Source organism: Phoxinus phoxinus (genome assembly GCF_949152265.1).
Source record: "Phoxinus phoxinus genome assembly, chromosome: 4".
Lineage (NCBI taxonomy): Eukaryota > Metazoa > Chordata > Actinopteri > Cypriniformes > Leuciscidae > Phoxinus > Phoxinus phoxinus.
In genome coordinates this window covers 19,826,634-19,854,188 of record NC_136879.1, presented here as the reverse complement: position 1 = coordinate 19,854,188, position 27,555 = coordinate 19,826,634, and the positions used below count along the sequence as shown (strand labels likewise).

At 40.2% G+C, this 27,555-nt stretch overlaps 2 protein-coding genes and 1 long non-coding RNA gene across 4 annotated transcripts; 1 reads left to right on the top strand and 2 right to left on the bottom strand.

The window, feature by feature from the left end:
• Nucleotides 1-2,535: 2,535 nt before the first annotated feature.
• On the bottom strand, nucleotides 2,536-5,962 carry LOC306997666 (neuronal acetylcholine receptor subunit alpha-9-like; the record flags this gene model as incomplete). The annotated part of the gene is made up of 3 exons (XM_079611030.1): nucleotides 5,440-5,962; nucleotides 2,906-3,438; nucleotides 2,536-2,715 (listed from the first exon to the last, which is right to left on the bottom strand). The coding sequence occupies exons 1-3, from the start codon at nucleotides 5,945-5,947 to the stop codon at nucleotides 2,536-2,538; spliced, it is 1,221 nt and encodes a 406-aa protein (XP_079467156.1). The 5' UTR covers nucleotides 5,948-5,962.
• A 10,503-nt stretch (nucleotides 5,963-16,465) lies between these two features.
• On the bottom strand, nucleotides 16,466-25,262 carry LOC306997416 (sialic acid-binding Ig-like lectin 14). Of its 2 annotated transcripts, none has more exons than XM_079610722.1 (8): nucleotides 25,217-25,262; nucleotides 24,946-25,028; nucleotides 24,308-24,700; nucleotides 23,688-23,981; nucleotides 23,197-23,457; nucleotides 22,905-22,952; nucleotides 22,418-22,535; nucleotides 16,466-17,129 (listed from the first exon to the last, which is right to left on the bottom strand). In XM_079610722.1, the coding sequence occupies exons 2-8, from the start codon at nucleotides 25,013-25,015 to the stop codon at nucleotides 17,042-17,044; spliced, it is 1,272 nt and encodes a 423-aa protein (XP_079466848.1). In that variant the 5' UTR covers nucleotides 25,016-25,028; nucleotides 25,217-25,262; the 3' UTR covers nucleotides 16,466-17,041. The 2 variants fall into 2 exon arrangements, with proteins under 2 accessions (XP_079466848.1, XP_079466847.1); XM_079610721.1 differs by having other exon boundaries at nucleotides 16,468-17,132; nucleotides 25,217-25,260.
• LOC306996625 lies at nucleotides 23,393-23,993 on the top strand. Its single transcript, XR_013797129.1, has 3 exons — nucleotides 23,393-23,501; nucleotides 23,735-23,799; nucleotides 23,892-23,993. It is a non-coding gene; the product is annotated as an uncharacterized lncRNA (long non-coding RNA).
• Nucleotides 25,263-27,555: the final 2,293 nt, after the last annotated feature.

Genomic DNA, 27,555 nt, shown 5'->3' with positions numbered 1-27,555 from the left:
TTCTTCGGTTTCCTTCGCTGTTCCGAACTGACCATCACTTCCTTATTCGACCAAAATATCCATCCCACTATGTCAGACCTTCAGGTCGTAGATAATGAAACCATATCATTTTTCATTAAACAAAGCAAAACGGACAAAGATAAAAGAGGTCACTTCGTATATATTTTCAATCTTCAAACTCCCATCCAACCGTTCCATGCGCTTTTTAATTACCTGCAGTACAAACGCTCCACGTCCAAATCCCCACTCGACCCACTTTTTACTAACGACTCCAACCATCCAGCTACGAGATTCTGGTTCCAAAAGCATCTTAAAGCAGTCCTCATCAAATCCGGTGTCTCAGCAGAGCATTTCTCTAGCCACTCCTTCCGATAACTCACCCGTTCGAAGGCCGGGTTCCGTCCCCCTTCCAAAACGCCGGTTGAGCCCTCCCGTTCGAATTGCAGTGAGAGTCTGCCCGTCTTAGTCGTCGCCGGACGTCCGCGCTCGTGTCGCCAGGTGGGCTCCCCATTCGTCGGGACGTGAGGGGTCTTTCCCGTGCCCCAGCCCCCCCTTCGAAGCGCCGGTCGAGCCTTCCCGAGCCTTCTAAATTCTACGCTCGCTGTCCTTCGTTTATCTGGCATTTGGGGGAGTACTCTGGGGTCGGGCCGAATTCTGAGCTCGGAGCCCTCCCCCCGGACAGCAAGCCAAATACGCATTATAATATTACATCAGATTTCATTAACATGTAAACTCGTGAAATGAAGTTTTATGTAACAAAGTTCGGGAGGAGCATGTTCAGGTAATCATCCAATCAGCACAAGGAGCCAGTATAAATAAAGCCTTTCCTTACCTCCTGTCTCATGACTAATTTCTCAGCATTCCCCCTCCACCCCTTCACCCCACGTTCGGCTGGGTCCGCTCATAGATACCTATGATCTCTAAAGTTATGGGGGGAGTACTCTGGGGTCGGGCCGAATTCTGAGCTCGGAGCCCTCCCCCCGGACAGCAAGCCAAATACGCATTATAATATTACATCAGATTTCATTAACATGTAAACTCGTGAAAAAAGTTACTCTGAGGTAATAAAGGCCTTCTTACGCGAACGCATCGCTTCACTTCAGAAGGCCTTTATTAACCCCCGGAGCCGTGTGGATTACTTTTATCATGGATGGATGCATTTTATGGACTTCAAAACAGAAACAGACATTCACTGCCAAAAGCTTCCAAAAGCTTGGAAGAGCCAGGATATGTTTTAATATAACTCCGATTGTATTCGTCTAAAAGAAGATTGTCATATACACCTAGAATGGCTTGAGGGTGAGTAAATCATAGGATAATTTTCATTTTTGGGTGAACTAACCCTTTAAGTTTGGTCTCATTTTAAAGACGACACTTTTTTATGCAATTTTTGTTAAAATCAAGTAAAAACAAAAGTTATAGAGGTTTAAGTGTATGAAAATGATTTATGAACATTATTTTAAAATAAAATATAATAAAACATGTTGAACTCAAAAACTGCTAGAAAATTACAACACAACATATCTCAAAAAAAGTTACTTTCAGTAAAATTTTGCCCATTTTGACAAAAAATTTCCCCATTAGATGCCAGCAAAGCTCTAGTGGTATACACAGTGATTGGATTTGTGATTTGCAGTAGAGTTTTTCTCTCTCAAATAGTACACGCACACACATTTTTTTTATTACACGCATATAAACCACACTCTGACATCCATACCAACACACCCACACAGATAAAGCTGCATATTTTATCCAGTTTGGAATTGAATACGCATAAGCAGAGACGTGTCTTTCTGTAGGCAAGGGCGTGGTTAGCTGGTACCCTCTTACATCACAGGGTACCACAACTGCCAATAGGAAAATTAAACTGCAGTAGCCACCGTTCAACCTGAAGAGGGCAGCACTCAGACGTTTTTACACCATATATTGTAGAATTAAAACACTTTATACCCAAATGTCAAAAAAATTACTTGAATCAATGAACAGCATTAATAAAGCCACAATCTTACAGATCATTAACTAAAAAAAGTTGTTTTAGGGTTTAGTTACCCTTTAAGGTCCTATAAGTGTAACTATTTTTTGTACCTAGTGTAAAGGAAATGGGGGTGAAATAGTGAAATTCCCCCCAAAATACACACTTGTACCAAATGTATGCAGGCATTAAAACAGGCAAACTTATCAAAAAAACAAAACTGAAAAAGACAAAAATGTCCATAAGGATGCACTAGGGTTAAACGGCTCTCTGGAATACTTGATTCTGATTGGTCAATTGCAGTACTCACAAGTATTTTCCATATTGACTTCAACACTGCATAATGTACTGTTGACCCTGGCAACAACTTCCCTACATTGCCGTGCTAGTTTCATGTTTTGTGTCACTCAATGGTCTCACATAATAAAATAACAAAAAAATAACACAAAAATATATTAAATATATGGTATATCTTAATTGCCAAATATTTTCATTTTGATCATTCTGTCTGGGTTTGTTTTGCGATAAGTTGTGTCCTTATATCATTCACTAACACTTCCATGTCATATGGCTTTCCCCATTATGAGCAGGCTCATGAAGAAAACCATAATGAAAAACAGCCACATGAAGAATCGATCCAGAACCTTGGCAACCTTTTTCCACTCCCCCGTTCTTCTCGCCGTAGCTCTCTGATCGCGGTAACAGTTTGCGACATACTCGATATTCCTCATGAGATGCTGCTGCTCACACACTGTAAAAAAAATTGCTGCGATTATTTAGCACAACTTAAAATCCAACATTGTTTCAACTTTAAAAAGTATGTGTTCAAGCTTGACTTAAAATATTAAGTTTAGTTAACTTAAGTTTAGTTTGGTTAAGTTGGATATTTAAGTTATCTCAACAAATTTTAACTAATCGCAGCCACATTTTTACAGTGCACCTGCACTGCAGTTTGAGCCCACCATCATGATCTCTGCATCTATCTCCTCTTTCCCCTCCTCTTCCTGTGGCTTTCCCCGCCTCTGCCGCCCCATCGCCGCAATCCATGCTCATGAACATTCCCTCCTTCCACATCCCGTAGCGACAGGTGGGGTGTTTTCCCAGTGAGCACGACGGGCTCATGATCTGAGACATGTCTTCGGTGTCCTCTGTGAGTTTTGGAAATGTGGCATCTTGACCTTGCTCAAATTTGAACACAAGGTCGTCTTTCCCAGCTTGTCCATTCATGTTGCAGTTTGAGTCAGGCGGTTTCTGCGGTTGAGGCTCTGGTTTCTCTGGTTGCAGCATCATGCAGTTCTCACCGACTTCGTAGACGAAGCAAATCCTGGCCAGATACTGCAGGATGAATTTCTTGGCCCAGTCTGGGACTGGTTTAGCCTCGGGGCCACAGTGATGTATGTTCATAATAAAGATAGTGAGGGCGGTGGATGCAGTGATCATGGTCATCGTGGCTATATAATACTTTCCTGTAGAATGTAAGAGAAGGTAGAGAAACTTTTAGCGTCAGTTTTTAAAAAAAATCAATACATGATTAAATTAGATTGACAAGTTAAGAATGACATTTTACCAATTCTGTTGAATTATATGTAGGCTCTGTTATATATTATATGTTATATGTACAGTAACAGTTTAATGAGTCTGGTTCCTTAACTGTTCCATTAATAATTGCTTTAGTCATTTTAGGTACATTGCCAAAAAAAATGTATAAGAGTTCAAGAAAGTGGGACGCGAGCAGTGGAATAGCCCATCTTCTTCATTTTGTGTCTCACGGCTTTAAGCACATTACAGAGAGAAACAATTCTGCACTATTGCATAAAGTTTCTAAGAAGTGGGGAAGCAAGAAGCGATACTACCCATCTTCCTTATAGACAGTATTGAAATTAATGTCATACTCCACCAACGTTGCTGAGTGGAGATTAGACAAATCGATAACACTTTACAATAAGGGTGCACTAATAAGCATTAATTCATGCTTAACTAATGCACAGATAATACTGAATTAATGTATTACTAATGATTATCTAAGCTATTCATTAATGATTGCCTCATTAGCAACTAATGAAGAGTCTGTCTGGTTAATATATTAGTTCATATATTAATTGTTATTAATTAAATATGTAATTGTGGATTAATTCCATAATCACTTATTTTATTAACTAATATTGTTCATTAATTTGTGAATTACCACAACAGTAATTCGCAGGGGGAATAGTTTTCAGCCAACGACCCGGCATCAGTCAGGACAGGCCTGAGGAACATCAAGTACAAGTCACCATCCCCACGATCAGTGGAGAATCAACATATGGCTCTGAGGGTCTGAATGTGTTTTAGTGCAGGTTTGAAAAGCCTAAACTCACACCCCACACCCACTCTGATCTGTACTTCACATATTCACCGACACCTCCTGCAATCCCCCTCCTGCCATCCAACCTGTGAAGGACATGTGCTAGGTCTTAAAAAAAACCTAAATACTAGAAAAGCTTCAGGCCGAGACCAAGTCTGCGCTGAGCAACTCAACAGATCACTGGAGCAATGTGAAGTTCACTGCTGCTTCAAATGCTCCACTATCATTCCAGTCCCCAAAAAAACCCAAATCACTGGACTTTATGACTACATACCTGTCGCTCTCATGTCTGTGGTCATAAAGTCATTTGAGAGACTGGTGCTGGCCTACATGAAGAACATCACTAGACCCCTGCTGGATCCTCCTCAGACCCCTCAGTCAAGCTCCTGAAGTTTGCAGTTGACACAACAGTCATCTGCCTCATACAAAAAAAGGTGATGAGTTTGCTTACAGACTGGAGGTTGAACAGCTGGTTGTCTGGTGCAGTCATAACAACCTTGAGCTGAACACAGTCAAAACAGTGGAGATGATAGTGGACTTCAGGAGAAACATCCCAGCACTCCCCCACTCATCATCATGAACAGCACTGTGGAAGCAGTGGAGTCATTCAGGTTCCTGGGCACCACCATCTCTCAGGACCTGAAGTGGGACACTAATGTAGACTCCATAGTGAAAAAGGCCCAGCAGAAGTTGTACTTTCTTTGTCAGATGAGGAAGTTCAACCTCCCACAGGAACTGCTGAAACCGTTCAACTCCGCAGTCATCGAGTCTGTCCTCTGCTCATCTATTACTGTCTGTTTTGGTTCAGCTACCAAATATAGACATCAAGAGACTACATACAGTCAGAACGGCTGAGAGGATTATTGGTTCCCCTTGAACACCCTCCAAGATCTTTACACCTCCAGAGTGAGAAAAAGGGCTAAGAAAATCACTTTGGACCCCACACACCCAAACCCCCTCTCTCTTTTAACTGTTGTCCTCTGTCCGGCGCGACAGAGCACCGAGCCTCCGCACAGCCATACTGGTTTACACTGGCTTTGCCTTTTTACTAATTTCGTATTCAGATGTTGTATTTATACAAACTCTAACCATATCTATAACTTGTCAAGCAGCTGTGATTCACCTATAAGAGGTACATTCTCCGAGGGAGGCATGATCTCAGCCACCAGCAGCTGAAACACGGTGAGCGCCAGCATCACAGTAACCCCCAGTGACACTTTCTCCCCAGAGTCTGCAGGCAGATAGAAGCCCAGCGGAGCCAAGAATGAGATCATCACACAGGGAATGAGCAAGTTGAAGACGTAAAACGAGGCTCTTCTCTTCAGATTCAGAGTGTATGTAACGTCCGGATAAGGATCTGCACAGCACCCATACAGAATGACGTTTCTCTTGGCCGGCATTCCCAGCACCTCCCATTCCACATTGTCGACCAAGTCGGCGAGATCCGCGCTCTCCATGGCGTTCAAAATGTTAAGCTGGTTGCCGTTGTAAGTCCAAGACCCGTAGGTCAGTCCGCACTGCTGGGCGTCAAAGGGGAAGAACGAGACATCCACTTTACAGGAGCTTTTGGTGATGGCTGGAGCATCCCACATGATCTGGCCGTCATGGCGTATCACCACATTGGTGTCCATGGTGCTGGTGAAGTGATCATCAGCGCTACAAGAAACAGAATATGCTATTACAGTAAACAGTCGAGTAATTGGGGTCATTATAAAAAAGGGCTTTTCACACTTGAAATACTTAACCCTGCCTGGGTCATACTAAACCCAGAGTAAACGGAATCCTGGGTTATCTTGCTTCACTTTTGCATTGCTCATAATTTAGCCAGGGTTAACAATTAAACCTGGGTATTTAAAAACTAATGTTTCACACTGCACTTTCCTAAACCCTGCTGGGTTAATGTTTTTATTTGCATATGTGCAGTGTCAGTGTCCCTGGATGAATGCAGCACGCGACCTGTTTACATCTAAAATGTCCATCCTCATATTCTACATCGCTGACTTTAGTATCAAGTTTATCCTGAATGAAAGAATGAAACAGTCTCTTCTTCTGTGTTTCTGTGACTGTCCAATGCACATAAATATGAGGCACAGGATTGGCTGTCTAGCTGTAACATTTTAACAATGTCGTTTTTACGCTGAACAAGTGTGGCATTCGCAATACAGGATAAACACACTGCAAAAGCGAAACATTCCCTTACTCATGGTTAAAAGTGGTGCTGGAACGAGGATAACCCGGGTTTAAGCGCAGTTTGAAAAGCCCTAAAAAACACACACCCCTGTAAAGAATTTCGGATCTTTTTACACTTTTAATGCAATATTAATATATATATATATATATATATATATATATATATATATATATATATATATATATATATATATATATATATATATATACTTAGCCTGGTTGCACAAGTCCACTTCCTGTAATACTTGGTTGAAATTCTTGGTTGAAGCATATTTTGCTTTTAATACATTCTTTTTTAATATATATATCAACAACTTCCATTCTTACTTTGTCCATTTTTCCAAGTCTTACTTGCAAAAGAGCTCCATGGTGATAAGAGGGCTTTTCTACTGTATGTACATCCCTCTTTTGAGTAAATTCCTCAAGGTCTTTTTTATTATTTGTTTTTGGATTGGATTTAAGACTGGGCTCTGACTGGGCCATTTTAAAACCTTTTCCTTTGTTGACTTAGATTTGTGTTAGAGGTTTTTATCATGAATAATTATTTTTAATATTAATAATAATAATAATAAACATCCTACTTCTATGCATTTACTTCGATTAATTGTTACATCACAAAAGCCGCCGTCTTAACAGGGGTGTGTGGAGTTTTTTTTATAGCCACTGAAGGGTCATTAGGTTTCACTAAAATGGCAAATAAAAGTGGTCAAGAAAGAATCTGAAGGCACAAGATTAGAGTAATTGTTTCTGTGTTTTATGTTCATACAACTCATGCACTAAGTCATAGCTTTGTGTGAAGAATTTCCTGAAAATTCATGTGGAAATAAAAAAAAGTTGCAGTGTTTATGAACAAATCAGTCTTTCGAGTTGGATATTTTCAATGAATCATTTGATTCTGTTCACTTAACTGATTTGATTAATGAATGAATCACCAGTTTGGTGAACATAATTAATTGATTCATTGAAAATGGTCAACTGGTCAATGGTCAACAATGGTTAAATGTTATTCTGTTTGTGAATTAATGTTCTTGTGATGGTTTGTTCAGGGGTGAGTATCTTTAAAATACATGCCATAAAAAAGAACAACCATTGGAAAAAAAATGGTCCGGTAGTCTAGGTTAAGACTATACTGCAATATTGACTAATACATTCCAGTTAGAGGAGCTCCAAATTAACTACACAAGCAGCTGTATCAATATTAATGTTTGCTCCATTTTATATTTTATTTGTGTTTTTTTTTTAAATTGGTAATACATTAATTGCCTATGAATATACCTTAGAGCCATAAAAAACAGAAACAGACAATTTCCTAAACACTTAACATGAATGCATTTATTAAGTGTTCAGCTTGTGCCTCCATGTGGAGAAAGAAGAAAGAGTAAATTAAAAAACTAAAACCCGATACCAATGCGACCTACTTGTTATATAGGACTATATCAGGTCTCCATACATAAGGTATACGGAGGGTATCAAGTCCGTCATAGTTATAATTTGGTCCCATATGGTGAAAATGTTTTTTTTATGGGATTCTGTGTATCATATAGGCTGAGGGGTTTAAATTAAAAGCTGTGAAAATATGAAATCGCTCACTGCCACCATTTCTCCCATTTCCATTTCTTCAATAGCCTATGTAAACCCCCGAAATCATAAGTTGCCTTATTTCATTGTGCTTTGGCTTTGCTGCTGTCTCTGACTGGTGGTTGTTGAAATCTGTCTCACACAGAGACAGGTTAGTGATTTTAGCCTATTCTAGAATATATCCAGGATTTGTGCACAACAGCAACAATAAAAAAAAAAAATTAAAAATTACTAAATAACGCAGTCAGCAGCGCCGCAAAGTCCTCTGTCAGATGAGATGTTGTCAGGCTATATGTTAGTAAAATTCAGAAAAACTAACTTTCCTGTCATGTCAGTTGTGTGCTCCCGGCAAAAGAAACTAGAGCATGTAACGTTGTGTTCTGTCGTCAATTAAGTATTGAAATAACCAAAAGGGAGATTAAAGCTGCGACAAAACTATGGAGGTAAAATAATGGCAAATGTTTTTGAAACAAAAACCTTTTTTGAAACCAAGAACCTTTCCCGAAACCAAGAACCTTTTCAACAGCGGCGCACAGAGAGCCGGTGATAAGAGTAGGTGGGTAGGTTTTTTGGGGGTAACACTATGAAATTAGTGTTTAATAGACACATATACATGTTACAAATATAAGCTTAAGTGTCACCATATGGGACCTTTAACTTACGCATTAACGCAATCAGCAATCCTTCTCCAATAGTCTTCTCTTGCTTTGGCAACAGACCGTATTGCTTCGAGCTTGAAATACACGTTTAAATTATCGTAATTCTGAATGATTATCTCTTGCTCCTCCGCGGAAAAATATATCGCTGTCACTCTATTCATATTGAACGCGATTTGTTGTTCGGTGCCAACGTCACTTTGCTATGTGCACGCGCTCGTGGAGTAATCATAGCTTAAGGATCAAAGCCTGAGTTGACACTTGACAGAGAAAGTTGATGAGCTGCGTCATGGTACCAATAAAGCCTTCTTCTTCTTCTTCTTCTTCTTCTTCTTCTGGGATTTAATGGCGGTTGGCAAACCAACTTAAAAGGTGCATTCCCGCCAACCTACTGAAATGGAGTGTGAAGCTCATAATGAAGTTTTATGTAACAAAGTTCGGGAGGAGCATGTTCTGGTAATCATCCAATCAGCACAAGAAGGAGCCAGTATAAATAAAGCCTTTCCTTACCTCCTGTCTCATGACTAATTTCTCAGCATCCCACCTTCACCCCTTCACCCCACATCCGGCTGGGTCCGTTCATAGATACCTATGATCTCTAAAGTTATGGGGGGAGTACTCTGGGGTCGGGCCGAATTCTGAGCTCGGAGCCCTCCCCCCGGAAAGCAAGCCAAATACGCATTATAATATTACATCAGATTTCATTACAGTTTTTCTCGAATGCTAAAACACATTTCACAAACGTTTCCTCCATGTTCCCCAATGTCTAAACACAACACCCTTTTCTAAAGCTACATAAACACAACCACACCTTCTCACTTCAAAACTCAAACTTTCACACCAAAAGAGCAGCTCGAAGCTTTCAAAAATGTAAACACTATACACATCATTACATACTACAGCAAAACAATTGAAAACACAATGCTCAATTTGTGAGAAGGTTCTTTGTTTCATAACTGCCAATGCATATTTTTAGAAACTTTACAGTAATGGATCTTCTTAGATCTCTGCAGAGGATTAGGCATTTAGATTTGTGAGTTTCATATGAAGAGTATAAATCTATAGTAAATTCTGTATGTACATGTCACTGGCCTTTACTGTAACAACTGCAGGCAATGGTAATCTGGCAAGCAGAACTAAATTAATAAATGCAGGTAAATAAGTTATCTAGGTGAATAAGTTATAAACGTACACACAACCCACGGCACGTCACACGACGACACATTCCAATCCCAAGAGGGCACGGCAATTCATAATTAAACCCACACACAATGATCAGATCACGCTGCACATTATATTCAGTTCAGCTCACCCAACGTTTCCTGTCCACTCTGTGTTTACAGCTGGGCCGACGAGTCACGCAGACAACACGGATACAATACATAAATAAATAAGTCCGCTGGTCGGCTTCCCACAAGCCGACCAGAGTTTACTGTAAAACAAATACTCCCACGGATGCACCTCGTTGTCCCCGGTAATCGCACCGTCGGCGTTAAGCAATCCACCACACGTCCAGATCAGAGCGGATCCTTCCCTGGAATGTACTTCGGCGGTTCAGCAGACACCGCTGTTCGCGTTGCATCCGGCGGAGTTTATCAACACTTCCAGCATTCTTCCCAATCGCATCGTTGTCGGCTGATGTAATCTTGAGCTGCAACGAACAACAAACAATCATGAGCCGCCCGCCATTTCGCCTTCCCACTCACTCACGCATAGCAAGTAAGGCTACAGAAGTATATCTTCCCTTAACAGGGTACTTAGCTTGCGGTGATGGTGGGCTCTCTGCCGTTCGGCCACTTGCTGTCGCATCTCTCTTCTCCCCCCTCTGTCACCTCGTACGCTCATATAAAAGCCCCAGGCCAGGTGAAAACAAATGGTTAATCAACCAAGGTAAGCGAACTCCTCCCTCTTCACAGATGCACGTAATCATTGTCTATCACAACCCCAGTCCTCTACAAGTGTCCATAGTCAATCCAGGAGACACAGCCACTCTAGGAGTCCATTAACCCCATAAATGCACAGCAAATAACACAGCAACTGTACATACATAACATGCATAACAATATAGGCTGCACATACATCATGCATACACGACATACACAACTGTAACACAACATCCTGAATGAAGTTCACACCACACACACACCACAATCACTGTGCGGCATCATGTCGCTGAGCTGCATCGGGCCACATCACCTCATCCACATCGCAGGCTCTCTTGCCAGGCACCGCGGGAAAAAATGCCCTGGAATGGCGAATCCATCCTTGGAAGGCCTCCACTGGGATGTCAACACAGGCCAGCTCCATTGCCCTTAGGAGGTTCTCTCTAGTGTATGGTTGTCTGTCATAAACCTTTTGCGCTCAAAGGGAACCCTATAGACCTGTTTCATCCGCATCTTTTGGCGCCGGAGAACTCGGTCTATTGTGGCCAAGCTGACATCATCAATGCTCTCAAAGTTGACATTATTGGCAATGACTTTGTCTCTGATCTTCCGGAGTCTGATGAGGTTGTTCTCACGAACCATATCCACAATGAGGGTTTCTTGTGCCGCTGTAAATATGGCAACCCTCCCACCTCTATGTGGCATTCTTTCAACTCTAAAGAAAGAAACATGTGTTGTCAATTGACATGTTTTACAATACAGTAACAACTGATTTGAAACCAATAGACTACTTTCACATGCTTGTAAAATTGTATTGTGACAAAGAAAGCAATAGAGTACAATGCCGGTTGTGTTGTCTAAATGCCCTGATAATGGTGGCCACGGTGAACCTACTCAGGTTTGGACGGACTCTTAGTCCTGCTTCAGCCATTGTCATGCCATGGACAATGACATGGTCAATGACTGTTGCTCGCATCTCGTCCGTAATAATGGTGCGAGGTTGTCTTGCTCTCCCTCCTGGACTTTCTCCTCTCCCTTGTTGGCCTCCTCCTCTTCTTCCATGGCCAGCTCTTCTCCCTCCTCTGACTCGAATTCCTCTTCCCCTGACTCTGCCTTCATCCATTGTGTTTTTTCGGAATCTTCAGCAAACTGTGCGCTCTGAACTTGCTTTTATGGTCACAGCATTAGCAACACGTGTCTTCAATTTTGAGTCGTTGTGTGTAACGAATGACGCCAGGTGTGTTCATTGTGTTCAAATATTGCTGACTGTGGCAAGCATTTTGCATTACATGAGCTTTCATTTGAGAATATGAGCAGAGTTCTTTTGCAACTTGTGTTTTAGCAAGGAAAAATGTGTTAAGATTTATGAGAACGGATGATTGTATTTTGTGAATTGTGTCTTCATGTGAAATGTGTTTATGATATTGTAAAATGATGGCTAGATTTAGTAAATGTGTTTAGACAACTTGTCATTTGGTTTAGAGGATTGGCTTTTGTGTTTTAGCATTTGAGAAAAACTGTAATAATCTGTTTGGTTGTAAAATGTAGGCTATTACCTGAATGAAATTAAATTGAATACCGTCCTGTGGAATCATTCATTCACAGACAGCTCACGGAGATGTTTAACTAATAAAGATCTTAATTGCTGGCAAAAATATGATGCATTTGCAGATTTGATTTCACTTGACTGTACTGTAGGTCCACGGCCACTTAAAAGTACAAATTTTTCAAAAAAATACTCAAGTAAATGTAACGAAGTAATTGTACTTCGTTACTACCCACCTCTGCTGGCGACATGCTCCCCAATCAACTCCTGCTAAACACCTCATGATATTTAATGGTTTTTTTGCATTTGTCAACCAGTTTCTGGATATGTATACTAAAATTCAGTTTCAAATCCATCCATATACCTAGAAACCTCACAACTGCTGTTTGCTTCACTTCTTGTCCATACAATTTAATGTTAAAGTCCACGTGAACCGGAAGTTGCAACCGACTTTATCTCAGTGTTGTGACGTATTTCCGAGAGAAACGGAATACTAAATGAGGAAACATAGAGGGCGTGGCTTTTTTTCCAACTAGCACCTGATTGGATCTAGAAAAGTACTGTAGGTGTTTCATTCAGCCTGTCTACTGTCAGTTGGAGGGGCGTGGTTACGGATGTTAAGCAGACACCCAAACCGTCAAATCTACGTCATCAGGGAAGGTCCTCCAATGCAGAGGGGAGGGGCATTTTCAGATTTTGATTAAAGATTTTCACTTTTTTATGTGGATTGACTTGCATGAATGAATTGTTCACCACAAAACGATCAATTTAGACAAACAAAGTAAATATGGTTAATTTTGATATCATGTGGACTTTAATGGTAGGGTTATTTTTCCTTTTTGCAAAACAAATTACCTGAGTTGTATCTACTGAAAACCAAAAGCCCCATTCATTTGCCCAATTTTCTACCATTTTAACAGCATTCTCCAAACATCTTTCCACACACTTTACATTACGCCGTCTTTTCCACATCGCTCCATCATCTGCATATAAAGATCTTCCAATGCCCCTATCAACCTTTGTAAAGATGTCATTAATCATAATGTTAAACAGGATTGGACTGCTAACGCTTCCCTGAGGTTTTCCATTCTCAATTGTGTGTATCTGAGATAAAGCAGTACTTACTCTTACTTGTATAGTTCTATTAAACAGGAAATCCCTGATCCAGTTATACATTCTTCCTTTAATTTCCATTTTTTCTAACTTAATTAAAAGTCCCTCTTTTCACATCATGTCATATGCCTTTTCTACATCAAAAAATACCCCCACTAAAGCTTCCTTATTTACCTGAGCCTTTCTTATTTCAGATTCCAGGCACAGTACTGAGTTCATTGTATTACGTCCTTTCCTAAATCCACTTTGGTAAGGTGATAAGATATTATCCCTTTCAATGACATATACTAATCTACTCATAACCATACGCTCCATTATTTTGCATAGATTAGATGTTACCAATAAAGCCTGATTGCATTGGTTTGGTTTTCTCAACTCAAAACTAATCCTGTAACCCCAAATTTGTTTGGCTACCTTCATGGTACAGGCCCCAGGTGAGCACACTCAGGCAAACGAGGACTCAACAAGAAAGTGAGCAGAGAACATGAGGAACAGGTGAGAACAATCAGACAAATAAGGACTCAACTAGACAAGAGGGCATGGTACTGGGAAACAAGGAGGCAGGAACAGAGGAGCACATGGCCAACAAAACAAAGACAGAGGAGCCATATGTTCAAGCGCGACACAAGACATGAAACAAAGACAACACAGACAAAGCTGCCAGGGCAGAACCCTGACAGATTCAAATGTTTCATTAGCCAAATAATTTGTTTTTAGATTTGGAAGAGATAAAGGCAATTCAGTTTTTGGTCTAATGGAAATGGAAGAAAAAATATAATATTTTACTATAAGGCTTCCAGTAAAGCCAAGTGACCACATTTGTGACCCGCCACGGAAAGTAAGGACACAAGTCGGCAGCACAACTTTTGAGCAAAATGAGAAAGAAGCGTTTTTTTTTTCGAAACTGGTGATTTTCGCTTTTTTGCTGAATCTGTTAGTTGAGATCACGAAGAAGCCTCTCCATGTTTTAGATATCAATATTGGTATATTTAAAATCGTACATTTTTAGGTTGAAATCGGCTTGTTTTGTGAGATTCTAGCTCGCAGTAGGGGCGTGTCATTGTCTGTGTGTATTTCCATACTGGATAAGCCGGCTTTTGTTTCTTTTGTTATTGCCCCCGCCCTCCAAGGGAACAGCGTGGTAGGACTGGGCGATATAATATCGATATAAAAAATATATTGATATATTTTTTAAATGGGATATGGAATTAGACCATATCGCATCGATATAGTTCAAAGTTGCGCTGTGATCCTTGCTGCAAGCAGTCAGAGTGCTTTTGTAGCAGTCTGCGTCTCAACAGCCCAGTGTACAACGCGACAAATACTCACATTAAATGTTTACGCAGAGGAACACGACACTGCAGTTCTCAAAAGTTCATTATTTGCATGTGCTTTAAAGGAGAACTCCGGTGCAAAATGAACCTAGTTGTTACCTAGTCAACCGTTATCTGAGATTTGTTTTCATGATTATCGAATGTAAAAGTTTTATCTCTAAAAACAGTTTAGCCTATAACGCTAGTATAACGCTAGTATATGGGGCATTGAGTAATGACAAATAAAAATCGCTTGTTAATACCACTAACAAGGCTCAAAATAGCCCCACACTAACGCGGTAGCATAATGAGGGTCCCTACATGCAAACCGAAGCATTGAGAACTGTGTAAGTGTCCAGACAGTTTAATAAGAAGATATTTTATACATACAGTCAACTTCACGTATACAAGCAGAATCCATCTTTGAAAAACAGACTCTATCAATCGATCTACGAACCACCGATCCAAATGCGCTGGACCATATGAGATTCTACACAGTTCAGCGCATTTGGATCGGCTGTTCGTAGATCGATTGATAGAGTCTGTTTTTCAAAGATGGATTCTGCTTGTATACGTGAAGTTGACTGTATGTATAAAATATCTTCTTATTAAACTGTCTGGACACTGTCAAAGTTCTCAATGCTTCGGTTTGCATGTAGGGACCCTCATTATGCTACCATGTTAGTGTGGGGCTATTTTGAGCCTTGTTAGTGGTATTAACAAGCGATTTTTATTTGTCATTACTCAATGCCCCATATACTAGCGTTATACTAGCGTTATAGGCTAAACTGTTTTTAGAGATAAAACTATTTACAGTCGATAATCATGAAAACAAATCTCAGATAACGGTTGACTAGGTAACAATGTGTAATTAGACCAAAGGTTCATTTTGCACCGGAGTTCTCCTTCAAAGCCTTGCCGGTTAAACATGTCGTTCGCTGCTGAAGCGCTGTTCTAATGCGCTTTTCTGCGCACAAACAGCCGACGCGCGCATGCACTAAAAGCCTGTCTAACAGTGCCTGGATACTGGACTAGGTTATCTTTCGAGTCTTTTTGAGCTAATACTGTCAAATACACTCAAGGTTTACATAAAAAAGTTGGTTATGTCTAAATTGAGAGAAATCTGCGTGTCATATTATGCGTACATATTAGACGCGTTGCTTTCAGGTCTTAAAGAGACAGTAGCCCTAATAGTAAACATGCAGCCGCTTGTCCTTAAAGGGATTGTTCACCCAAAAATAAACATTTTGTCATTCTTTACTCACTCTAATGTTGTTCCAAACCTGTATTTATTTATTTCTTGTGCTGAACACAAAAGAAGATATTTGGAAGAATGTGGGTAACCAGACAGTTGCTGGTCCCCATTGACTTCCATAGGAAATAAATATAGAAGTCACTGGGGAACATCAACTGTTTGGTTACCCACATTCTTCCAAATATCTTCAACAGAAGAAAGAAACTTATTCAGGTTTAAAACAACTTGAGAGAGTAAATGATGACAATTAACTAAACATTTGGGGAGAACTATTCATTTAATGTTAATAAAACAACATGTGCTTTACAGCTTTACAGGGGGAGCTTTACATGGGGTATGGCTTATCTAAATGAGATGTAAATGAGCCCTATTGTCACTCCCAGCAGCAGAGAGGTGAGAACTGCTCAATCTTTAGAGGCAGATTTCTCCACTTTGAATTTTTTTGAGTGCCTACCTTCAAATGGCCACAACTTCTCCAAATATTATCAGATTTCCATGTGTTACACATCGTTGGAAAGCTTGGAGACTACACTTTCAGAATCTGTGAATAACTCAAAATGCTCCAGAACCGACTTGTGTCCCTACTTTCTGTGACCGGTCACATTTATTAAATTAATTTACAATATGCACACGTTCATTCCTAATCTTATATCTAATAGGCCTAATATTTTACTCACATTTTACAACAACAACAACAACAAAAAACTCCACACAAATGTTTATTATGTTCTACACAGTTTCTATGTATAATATACACCCGGGGTACAATTTGCTTTAGTTCTACAAACATCCTTTAAAACACAGAAAGTGTGAAATTATGAATTTGAACACTTTGAAGTAATTCACAGTTTAATTGTAAAAAAAAAAAAAAAAAAGTACACTGGAGCCAGAAGAAAACAATATGGAATGACAAAACTATTCAATTCATAATTTGTATATTGTATGATACAATATACATTTATAAATGTATAAGGATTTTTAATCCTACAGACAAAAATTAAGCTCAGATCAGGATGAAGTTTCTGTACTACATTTGTAAAAAGTATAAAGCCTATATTAAATATAGACTAAATTATATAAACATAAATGAAATAGCGGTAACCTCCAGATATTTTACAATTTTAGATTAAGCAAAATCCAACATAATGGGAATTTAAGGACCTCCATATGAGCTTTTTTAAATAATAAACTTCACTTTTTCTGATGTCCTTGTTGGTCATAAAAAACCTCCAGTATAACTTCAGTGTCTGTGTTTGTGGCCACCACTTGTGTCTCGTCTCTGCTGAAAAACATATTCAGGGAATAAGACAAGCAAATGGAGTGAAATACTGTTTATCATGGCTATGGACAACAGTAGCCCCGTTTACATGTAGCATTGTATTCCGATTATAACAGTTTAAAAGTCCAATCAGAATGAAAATTATCCATGTCAACACCTCAAGCAGAATAAAAATGCTCAACCCGATTGAAATTTCAGTCGGATTGAAGGGGGTGGAATAAACCTTTTCATGAACCGATCAAATGAAAAATGACACGATGTAAACGAGCCGATCCGATTACTTTGGGTGTACGTCTTTCTGCGTATGCCTGGTTTTGTGCCGGATAATTCTGTCAGCTAACACCAGCTTTAAAGACTTTTAAAATAATTTACCTCAACTAACTTTCATGTTGGAATGCCTTCTGTTTGTGATCCGATGTCGATTCTGATCACCATACAAGGTAGAAATATTTATACCCGATGCAAAAGACTGCACGTTAACCATTACCATGGTAAACATGGTAAATACGAATGCTTGAAGAAATCAGACAAATCATAAAGGCAATCATAATTCTGATTTTATTGTATCTCCCAGACAACACGTGAGATCATGCGATGATCACAGTGACATCACACAATCCTCATACTGTGATCCTCACCATGTGTGTAAAGCGTTAGCTCAACGTGAGTTCATCTGATCCTCACACTATGATCCTCACCATGTGTGTTAAGCGTGAGCTCAACGTGAGTTCATCTGATCCTCATACTGTGATCCTCACCATGTGTGTAAAGCGTGAGCTCAACGTGAGTTCATCTGATCCTCATACTGTGATCCTCACCATGTGTGTTAAGCGTGAGCTCAAGGTGAGTTCATCTGATCCTCATACTGTGATCTTCACCATGTGTGTAAAGCGTGAGGTTTACGCTTTACACACGCTTGACACACATGGTGAGGATCACAGTATGAGGATCAGATGAACTCACGTTGAGCTCACGCTTTACACACATGGTGAGGATCATAGTATGAGGATTCTCAGTTTCTTCAATGAGTTTCTTGGGGTCTAAAAAAACCACAGTCGGTGACCTAATTAAATTGTCATGGCAATGGCATTAAACCCAGTCAACAATTTGATCTCACAATGATGTGACTATGAGCTCACAATATTCTCATGGTGCGGTCATAATGTGAGTATCACAGTGAACTAAAAGTGTAACCACACAGAGCTCTCACTGTGTGCTCATTCTTTGTTCACAACATGAGGTCACTGCACAATCACAGTGCACTCATACTGTGGTCGAAATATGAGGTCACATCACACTCACTGTGTGCTCATACTGTGATCACTGTGTACTCATACTGTGGTCACTGTGTACTCATACTGTGGTCACTGTGTACTCATACTGTGGTCACTGTGTACTCATACTGTGGTCACTGTGTGCTCATACTGTGGTCACTGTGTGCTCATACTGTGGTCACTGTGTACTCATACTGTGATCACTGTGTACTCATACTGTGGTCACTGTGTGCTCATACTGTGGTCACTGTGTACTCATACTGTGGTCACTGTGTGCTCATACTGTGGTCACTGTGTACTCATACTGTGATCACTGTGTACTCATACTGTGATCACTGTGTGCTCATACTGTGGTCACTGTGTGCTCATACTGTGGTCACTGTGTGCTCATACTGTGGTCACTGTGTGCTCATACTGTGGTCACTGTGTGCTCATACTGTGGTCACTGTGTGCTCATACTGTGGTCACTGTGTGCTCATACTGTGATCACTGTGTGCTCATACTGTGGTCACTGTGTGCTCATACTGTGATCACTGTGTGCTCATACTGTGGTCACTGTGTACTCATACTGTGATCACTGTGTACTCATACTGTGGTCACTGTGTGCTCATACTGTGGTCACTGTGTGCTCATACTTTGATCACTGTGTGCTCATACTGTGATCACTGTGTGCTCATACTGTGGTCACTGTGTGCTCATACTGTGGTCACTGTGTGCTCATACTTTGATCACTGTGTGCTCATACCTCACCATGTGTGTTAAGCATGAGCTCAAGGTGAATGCTTCACACTCCGGTCCAGTTGGCGGTGGTAAATGCACCATCTAAGCTGGTCTTCCAACCACCATAAAATATGTAAAGAAGAAGAAAAAGTTGTGCATGGTATTGTTACACCGCAGAAATGGTAAGTGGCCTATTTACATACTTTTAGATGTGCAATGTGGTCTGGTCTTTTTTTTTTTGCAGCAGATACCATGTAAAAGAAATGTTGAAGCCTGGTATATTTTAATCATGACAATATTATGTATGTTTTTGTCAGGTACACTATCTCATCCATACTCATGGCAGCTCCAATATAGGTGAGATGGTGAGACAGGCTATAAAAAGCATAGCGTCAGACAATGTTCTCTGTCTGTATAACAGAACGGGGAAAGATGGGAAGAAGGTGTTGCCACCTGTACTCCTGACATGTTTGAAAAGTGTTTAAGTTTTGGTTTGTGCATCTGGATGCTGCTATAGAAATTGTAATGTTAACACCTTGCTCTTTGTGTTTTTAGAAAGTATCAGGTATTTTCACAAACAAAGTGAAATAGAGGTGAAGAAGCTAAAAGTAACCACCAGAACAACACCAGACGCAGAATGTATTCGCCAAGTAGATTTTTTTTTTGTCCAACGCCAACACCAGGCTGAAAAGAAAGCCAAATAAAGGAAAAAGCTGACTTTTTGTTTGATTGTTTTTATTGATGGAAATAAAGTATGAGCACACAGTGACCAAAGTATGAGCACACAGTGACCAAAGTATGAGCACACAGTGATCACAGTATGAGCACACAGTGATCACAGTATGAGCACACAGTGATCACAGTATGAGCACACAGTGACCACAGTATGAGCACACAGTGATCACAGTATGAGCACACAGTGATCACAGTATGAGCACACAGTGACCACAGTATGAGCACACAGTGATCACAGTATGAGCACACAGTGACCACAGTATGAGCACACAGTGACCACAGTATGAGCACACAGTGACCACAGTATGAGCACACAGTGATCACAGTATGAGCACACAGTGATCACAGTATGAGCACACAGTGACCACAGTATGAGCACACAGTGACCACAGTATGAGCACACAGTGACCACAGTATGAGCACACAGTGACCACAGTATGAGCACACAGTGACCACAGTATGAGCACACAGTGACCACAGTATGAGTACACAGTGACCACAGTATGAGCACACAGTGACCACAGTATGAGCACACAGTGACCACAGTATGAGCACACAGTGACCACAGTATGAGTACACAGTGACCACAGTATGAGTACACAGTGATCACAGTATGAACACACAGTGACCACAGTATGAGCACACAGTGACCACAGTATGAGTACACAGTGATCACAGTATGAGTACACAGTGACCACAGTATGAGCACACAGTGACCACAGTATGAGCACACAGTGACCACAGTATGAGTACACAGTGACCACAGTATGAGTACACAGTGATCACAGTATGAACACACAGTGACCACAGTATGAGCACACAGTGACCACAGTATGAGTACACAGTGATCACAGTATGAGCACACAGTGATCACAGTATGAGCACACAGTGATCACAGTATGAGCACACAGTGATCACAGTATGAGCACACAGTGACCACAGTATGAGCACACAGTGACCACAGTATGAGCACACAGTGACCACAGTATGAGCACACAGTGACCACAGTATGAGCACACAGTGACCACAGTATGAGCACACAGTGACCACAGTATGAGCACACAGTGACCACAGTATGAGCACACAGTGACCACAGTATGAGCACACAGTGACCACAGTATGAGCACACAGTGACCACAGTATGAGCACACAGTGACCACAGTATGAGTACACAGTGACCACAGTATGAGTACACAGTGATCACAGTATGAACACACAGTGACCACAGTATGAGCACACAGTGACCACAGTATGAGTACACAGTGATCACAGTATGAGCACACAGTGAGTGTGATGTGACCTCATATTTCGACCACAGTATGAGTGCACTGTGATTGTGCAGTGACCTCATGTTGTGAACAAAGAATGAGCACACAGTGAGAGCTCTGTGTGGTTACACTTTTAGTTCACTGTGACACTCACATTATGACCGCACCATGAGAATATTGTGAGCTCATAGTCACATCATTGTGAGATCAAATTGTTGACTGGGCTGTCAGTGGCCTAGGCCCTATACGTCTCGTCTCTTTATACCGGACTATCATAAAATAAAGCAACTTTTTTTTCGGGAGCTTCCTCTGTTTCTCTGACTGAAAATATACCTGTAGCCTATAGCCTGCTGGGAGTCGAGACTCGGGAGAGTGCTAAAGCTCCTCAGGTCGTATTTTTGGTGGCATATTTGTAGAAATGATCATTCTTTCTAAATGTGATGTAAATATGTCCTGTAACTAAGTTTGTTCTCTTTTTTTTTTTTTTTAATAGATGGTAAACCGGTAAACTTTATTTCTGTGTGACTAATGTGCAATTTTGACACAAATTAATTCATTATGATCAATGTATCACTTTTTATTGTAAGCCTGTGGTAAAACATCGATTTGTGGGTTTTAAATATTCAATTAAACAACAATTATGCCAGCAAACGGACGCTTTTATTGTGTTTGTTTACCGATCACGCTGTTTCCAGTGATTTCTTTCTGATAGTTTCCTGATAAAACTTCCATTTGTTGGTGAAATGATGGGTTAGTGTGATGTTGTTCCAGAGAGGCGTGTTACGGCGTGTTTTATTAAAGCGCTGTGGAGCTTCTGGCCCGACAATGGAAACGTAGCAGATTTTAGGCCCGGTCCTACTGGCCCGAGGCTTATACCCTGGCTTGGCCCGTTTAAAACCCTGGCTCGCACTAATGTGGCTAATGCCTAAACTAGCGCAACGAATAAGTGATTCACCATCTTGACAGGATTTAAAACGAGGGAAATAATGAGCTTTCAGATGCGGCAGACAAGCTGTGTGCATGTAACAAATGATTCCCATTGAAAGCATCAGCACATGTAAACACCAGATCGGTTTAGATAACATCCCATGTAAACAGTCAACCTGGAATCCGTCAATCAGAACAATCTCAATCAGAATAGGAAAAAAGTGCATGTAAACGGGGCTATTGTTCACATGCTTTCAAATCAACCAAATCCCATCTCTATAATTCACTCAGAACACCTTCATGTAAATATCATAAGATATGCACAAGGCGCAACAAAATGTATACATTTTAAGCATTTCCGTACCTTTGCCAAGACTCGTGACAGCACAAAACCACAGAGAAGATGACTGCTGAAACTGATATTCCAAACAAAAATCCTATTATCATTCGAATGTCCACTTGCATTTGAAAAGCCTCTTTACCTTGAATTTAAGAACACAAATTGTTATAGTCTTGAATTTCTTACATTTGTCTATATATAAGTGAATTATGTTTGTAAGTCTGTGGCTTGGTTATCAACATTTCATAATGGAATCTGGTTACAAATGACATTGATAGTGATCTATATAATATACTTTTCTGGTCATTGAACAACATTCCTCTCAATCAATCGGATTTTAGCAGTAGGTTTAGGGAATGGGTTAAGTTTAGGATTCCAGGAACATGTTACTCTCACCTCAGAACAATAGACATTTTCAAGTTGTCATCCAGGAACATTGCTAACTGGCTAAATCATAATCGCCCTGAAATAAACATACAGTGTCTAAAGTGCGTAAACTGCTCAGCATTACATTTTTTGGAGGAATTCAGCAGATCGTCTTTCCCAAGCAAGTTTTCACCTATGCAGGAGTGAAGGACTTGTTAATTTTCAATTCATTTGTGTCACCTAGCATGTGATAAATGTTTCATGTTATAGTAAAGACATAATTCAGACTTTAGGGCTGTCCCTTCAAACACGCAATGAACTTTTCTAGATGTGTCATAATTCAGTATTTCAACAGTTGCTTTCGTAATTTTAATGTTGTAAGTCTGTGACATTGTTAGGTTACCAAAACATTTCATGTGGAATCTGGTTCTACTTACGAATGACATTGATAGTGATGGATGCATTCAAAGTCTCGTTCATATATGTCATCTCACAGACGTATATCCCAGCATGCTCCTTTCTCACATTGGTAATCATGAGATTTTCTGCAGACGTGTGGTTCCTGATTTTATCTGCAGTTCCATTGAAACTCCATACAGGATCAGAGGACGGTGGGTGACTCTCAACAGTGCAGTTCAGGCGGAGAGTGTCACCCTCCATCACTTTGTCATCGCCCAGAATTCGAAGAGTCTGTACATCTGAAAAAGAGCAACTGCATTGGTTTTGACACCATAGTGACACAGTAAGCAGGAAATAAATCATTTTAGTTCTACTCATTGATCAATGGTAGAAGATAGAAGAAGGAAGTTCTCAGCAGTGAGAATCTCTACACTCTTCTGAACTGTATTTCAGAATTTTAGTTTTTAGCAATTGTCAAAGAAACATGCTTTTTCAATAAGTTTGGTTAAATGTGTATATCTGTACTCACATGTTACTTCTAGAGTCCTACTGGCACTGATGGTTTTGTTTCCATAGCTCACGTCACATCCTACAGTGGCATTGTGCAATTTGGAGGTCGGAGTCAAGTGCAAAGTTGAGAGGTAAAGGCTTCTGGAGGTGATCAGAGTGATGTTGACATCCTTGAGATTGGTGATATGTTCTCCTCTTGTCTTGATCCACCATGTTATTTCAGGTGGAGTTTCCGGGCATGGAAAAGGAGCTGAACATGTCAGACTGGCTTCCACTCCTTCACTGAGAGGAGGAATATCCATTATAGGCTCGTCTGCAAAGAGAGGTACACAACATAATGTAGACATTGCAGATTTCCACAAGGTTCTTTGAGGACAGATTCAGATCAAATGCATATTTTATTAAGATGAAGAGAAAAAAACTAGTGTGATAAGCAGAGCACAGCCATGTGTTTAAGTTTCCTTATTTTTAAGAGATCATGTCCTGCATAGTTCCTCTGCTGAGATTATGAAATCATAACATCAGAACGTGTGCAGTGAGCAGAACATCCCTCTGAAACAACTGAGAACTGAAAGAGAACATCAGACTAGAGAAAAAGGCATGACCTTTTAAACTTTGCCAAACACAAGCAAGCATTACCTTGAATGATGATTTTAACTGTGGGTTTATATGTGCTTTTATGTTTAAGCTGCCCCTCCACTCTAAATGCATATTCATTTTCATCTTCTGCTGTTATGTCTTTCATGATGATGCTGCAATTGTTTTTGGTCAGATCAGGTTCAAGCATCTTAATCCGTTCTGTTTCAGTTTTCTTCTCTTCCAGTTTGATTTTATTTTGTGTAATCACTTTCCCCTTGAAAATTCTTCTGTCTTTTTTACATTGACCATTTGTACATACTATCCACTGAACGTTATCAATAGGTTTAGCTTCTTCTGGATAGGTGAAGGTGCATGAAATCAGAGCGCATAATCCTGGAACTGCAGTAATTTCTGGCGGATTGAAGGTGATGTTCCAGTCCTCTTTTCCATTGCCTTAAATAACAGAAGAAAGTGATGAAATGCCTGGACACAGGACATCTCATATCTTAAAATAATAGTTGCCTGTTCATGCTCAAAACATGTTCACATGTAGTGTATATGATGTACAAATATTTCACTCATAGAAGTGCAGTGATGGTTGAGGAGTGTGAGGTATAGTTTTTATTAAAATATTTTTATTTTCAAATTTAATACAAATATTTAAACTTAAATGTTACTGTAAAACATGTAATACGTACCTGTACACAACATATTTAATACAAACAAAGAGAGGATTGTACAGCTTGAAATGATCTGCATTTTAAACATGCCTTCCACAGATCTGCACACAAAAAAACATTGCTTGAGAATGAATATAAATGCTATGCATGCAAAATGTCCTATATACTATTCTATATTTGTTTGCAAATACTTTGGCAGTGCATATATAAAATATGTGCTAGTGAAGAAAACTACATTTCAAATGTTTTTGTCAAATGTCATAATTTACAGCATTAAAATTGGCCTTACCGCTTCAAGTCAAACCGTTCACAGTGTTCTCAGAAGATTTAGTTGTAAGACTGCAGAAGCAGCACACGAGTGTACAAGCTGCATCCTTCCTCTAGTGGAGCACTTCCTCATTAAACTGACTTGCACAAATGAGGGATTGTTGTGCATGACAAGCATAAATAATGAAATAATTAGCATAATTCAGTAAAACAAATAAATGAACCATAGTTTGATTCAAATGCATTATTAGCCAAAAATTTGACTTGAAAGCGAAAAAGGCAGTGAAAATAGTGTAGGTCTATTGGAAATGTAACAAGTTAAATGTGCATAGGAAGTTCTCTGCTTTGAAAAAATTTGTAAATTGTCACACATCTAGTTTTGTTGAGTTCTGTTCGAGGACTCTTACACTGCGTCTTAAATAGAATACTTCCCTACATAGTATACTAAAAACAGCTCGCCAACAGAGTAGGATGTCTGAATTCATTCTATCTTTTTGAAAAATAATTTGCAAAAAGTACCCGGATTACCTACATATTCTGGCAAGTGTGCATTCGAAGGACAATTTATTCCATGAGGCCACGGGAGAGGAATTGTGAATGGCATGCCAGTAAAGCGACACAACGGATGCTGGTAGGTCATGTGACAATAGCAACATGGCGGATATAGTACGTCCGAAATGCATTCATACTACATTCATACTACATAGAACATACTTTTTTAATGGTTGTAAAGTAAGTTCAAATTCAAATGTATATATATACTCAGTATAAGTTTTCAAACGCACCATTATTTTGACTTTCATTTCATTCCATGGTTCCTGTGCTTTTAGTTCCTGCTTCCTTGGTTCTCATGTTATCTTATCTAAGTATGTTCTCATTTGTTTCCTTGGTTACTGATTATGTTTCTCACCTGCAGGTAAAAATGCATAGGATAATGATAAACTAAACTAGACACATGTGTCTAGTTTAGTTTATCATTATCCTATGCATTTTTACTCCTAAGTGTGTTCTGATCACTGTCGGTTACTGTCCATGTTGCGTTTCTGGTTTCTGGCTCCTTTAGAATGATCTTCTATAGCCGCGTTTCCACCGAAATTACCCGGAACAATTTGTCCCAGGAATTTTTTTCCCAGGAACTTTTTTTGCCCCAGACCGGTTGCTTTCTGCGTTTACACCGCGGTCTAAAGTACCGGGAAGATTGAAACTGCGCTCGACTGCTCCTCCCAGTCTGCAACGGACAGTAATCAGTTTTGAGCGCCACATTTATAATAAGTATGGAGGAGATTTAAACTGTGCTGCAGTTGTTTGTGATGTATTGGTTTACTAACGAGGAAATTAACAAAAAGAGACGAGCACTGATACTAAAGCGTGTTCAGAAAGCTCGTAATGCTAGATGTAAAATTAGACGATGCGGACATTGACCGTGAGATGGCTGGGACGAACGCGCAGAAAATTTCCTGTTACACAAATATGCTTAATAAAGCCTGAACCTCGTCGTCGGTTCAGCTGTGTTTTCTTTTCTTTCTTTTTTATTTAATATTTGCAGACAGACAACTCTTATTGCATGAAGACAAGCCGCAATAGATTTTAAAAAATGCCGGTTCAATTAGAATGCTGCGTGGAGTCATCCAATCAAAATGCGGCGTAAACACAACCAATCAGCAAGTTCAGTACACAAGTCCCACCCCTGAAAGTTCCTGAACTTTGAAAAAAGTACTACCTTGCGAGCAGGGACTTTCGGAGGGGGGGAAAAATTTACCCGGAAATGACAGCTTTAGCGTAGGTTCTGCCAAGAAGACTAAATCAGCGTGCCACGTATTACTTCTCTTCTAACCAATCATGTGCTAACACTCACAGTATAAAAGATCGGTACTTACATTCGTCTGAGTTCGCAGATGCTGACGCTGCCAAGTACCTCCATCCTCCCCAACCACCACCAAGATGGTACCTTCCCCTCATCCTCCCCACCACCACCAGGATGGTCCCTTCCTTAACCTCCAGGGGGGGTCGGCTGCGCCCCTGCCTTCGTCTTCAGGCAGGATATGCAGATTCCGCTACCCTCGCATTGCTCTCTAAGGACGGGGCCTACGCCAAAGAACTTTATAAATTCATGCTTGCTGGGCTGTTAATAAATATGCGCTGTTATATCAATTTATCTCCCGAGTCTTTCTGGTAGAACTTCATTTAGACCCTGGTTCCTGCGGTGTAAACACACAGAGTACCACCCCAAAGTTCCTAGTTCCTGGGGAAAGTTCCCGTGGTGGAAACACCTGTGTGCAAAGGATAAAAAGGAAGAATAGGCTCTGGGAGATGTGTGGAGAAAAAATACAACAATCAACAAAGCTCCACAACATCTGTCAT

Excerpts from the sequence above, each read along its gene's own strand:
- LOC306997416 (XM_079610721.1), bottom strand. The coding sequence starts at position 25,015 with ATGTTTAAAATGCAGATCATTTCAAGCTGTACAATCCTCTCTTTGTTT. Across the intron at positions 23,458-23,687 it reads TAGGACTCTAGAAGTAACAT|ATGTACAGACTCTTCGAATT; the intron begins GTGAGTACAGAT and ends GCTCTTTTTCAG. Across the intron at positions 22,536-22,904 it reads GCTGAATTCCTCCAAAAAAT|GTAAAGAGGCTTTTCAAATG; the intron begins GTAATGCTGAGC and ends CTTAAATTCAAG.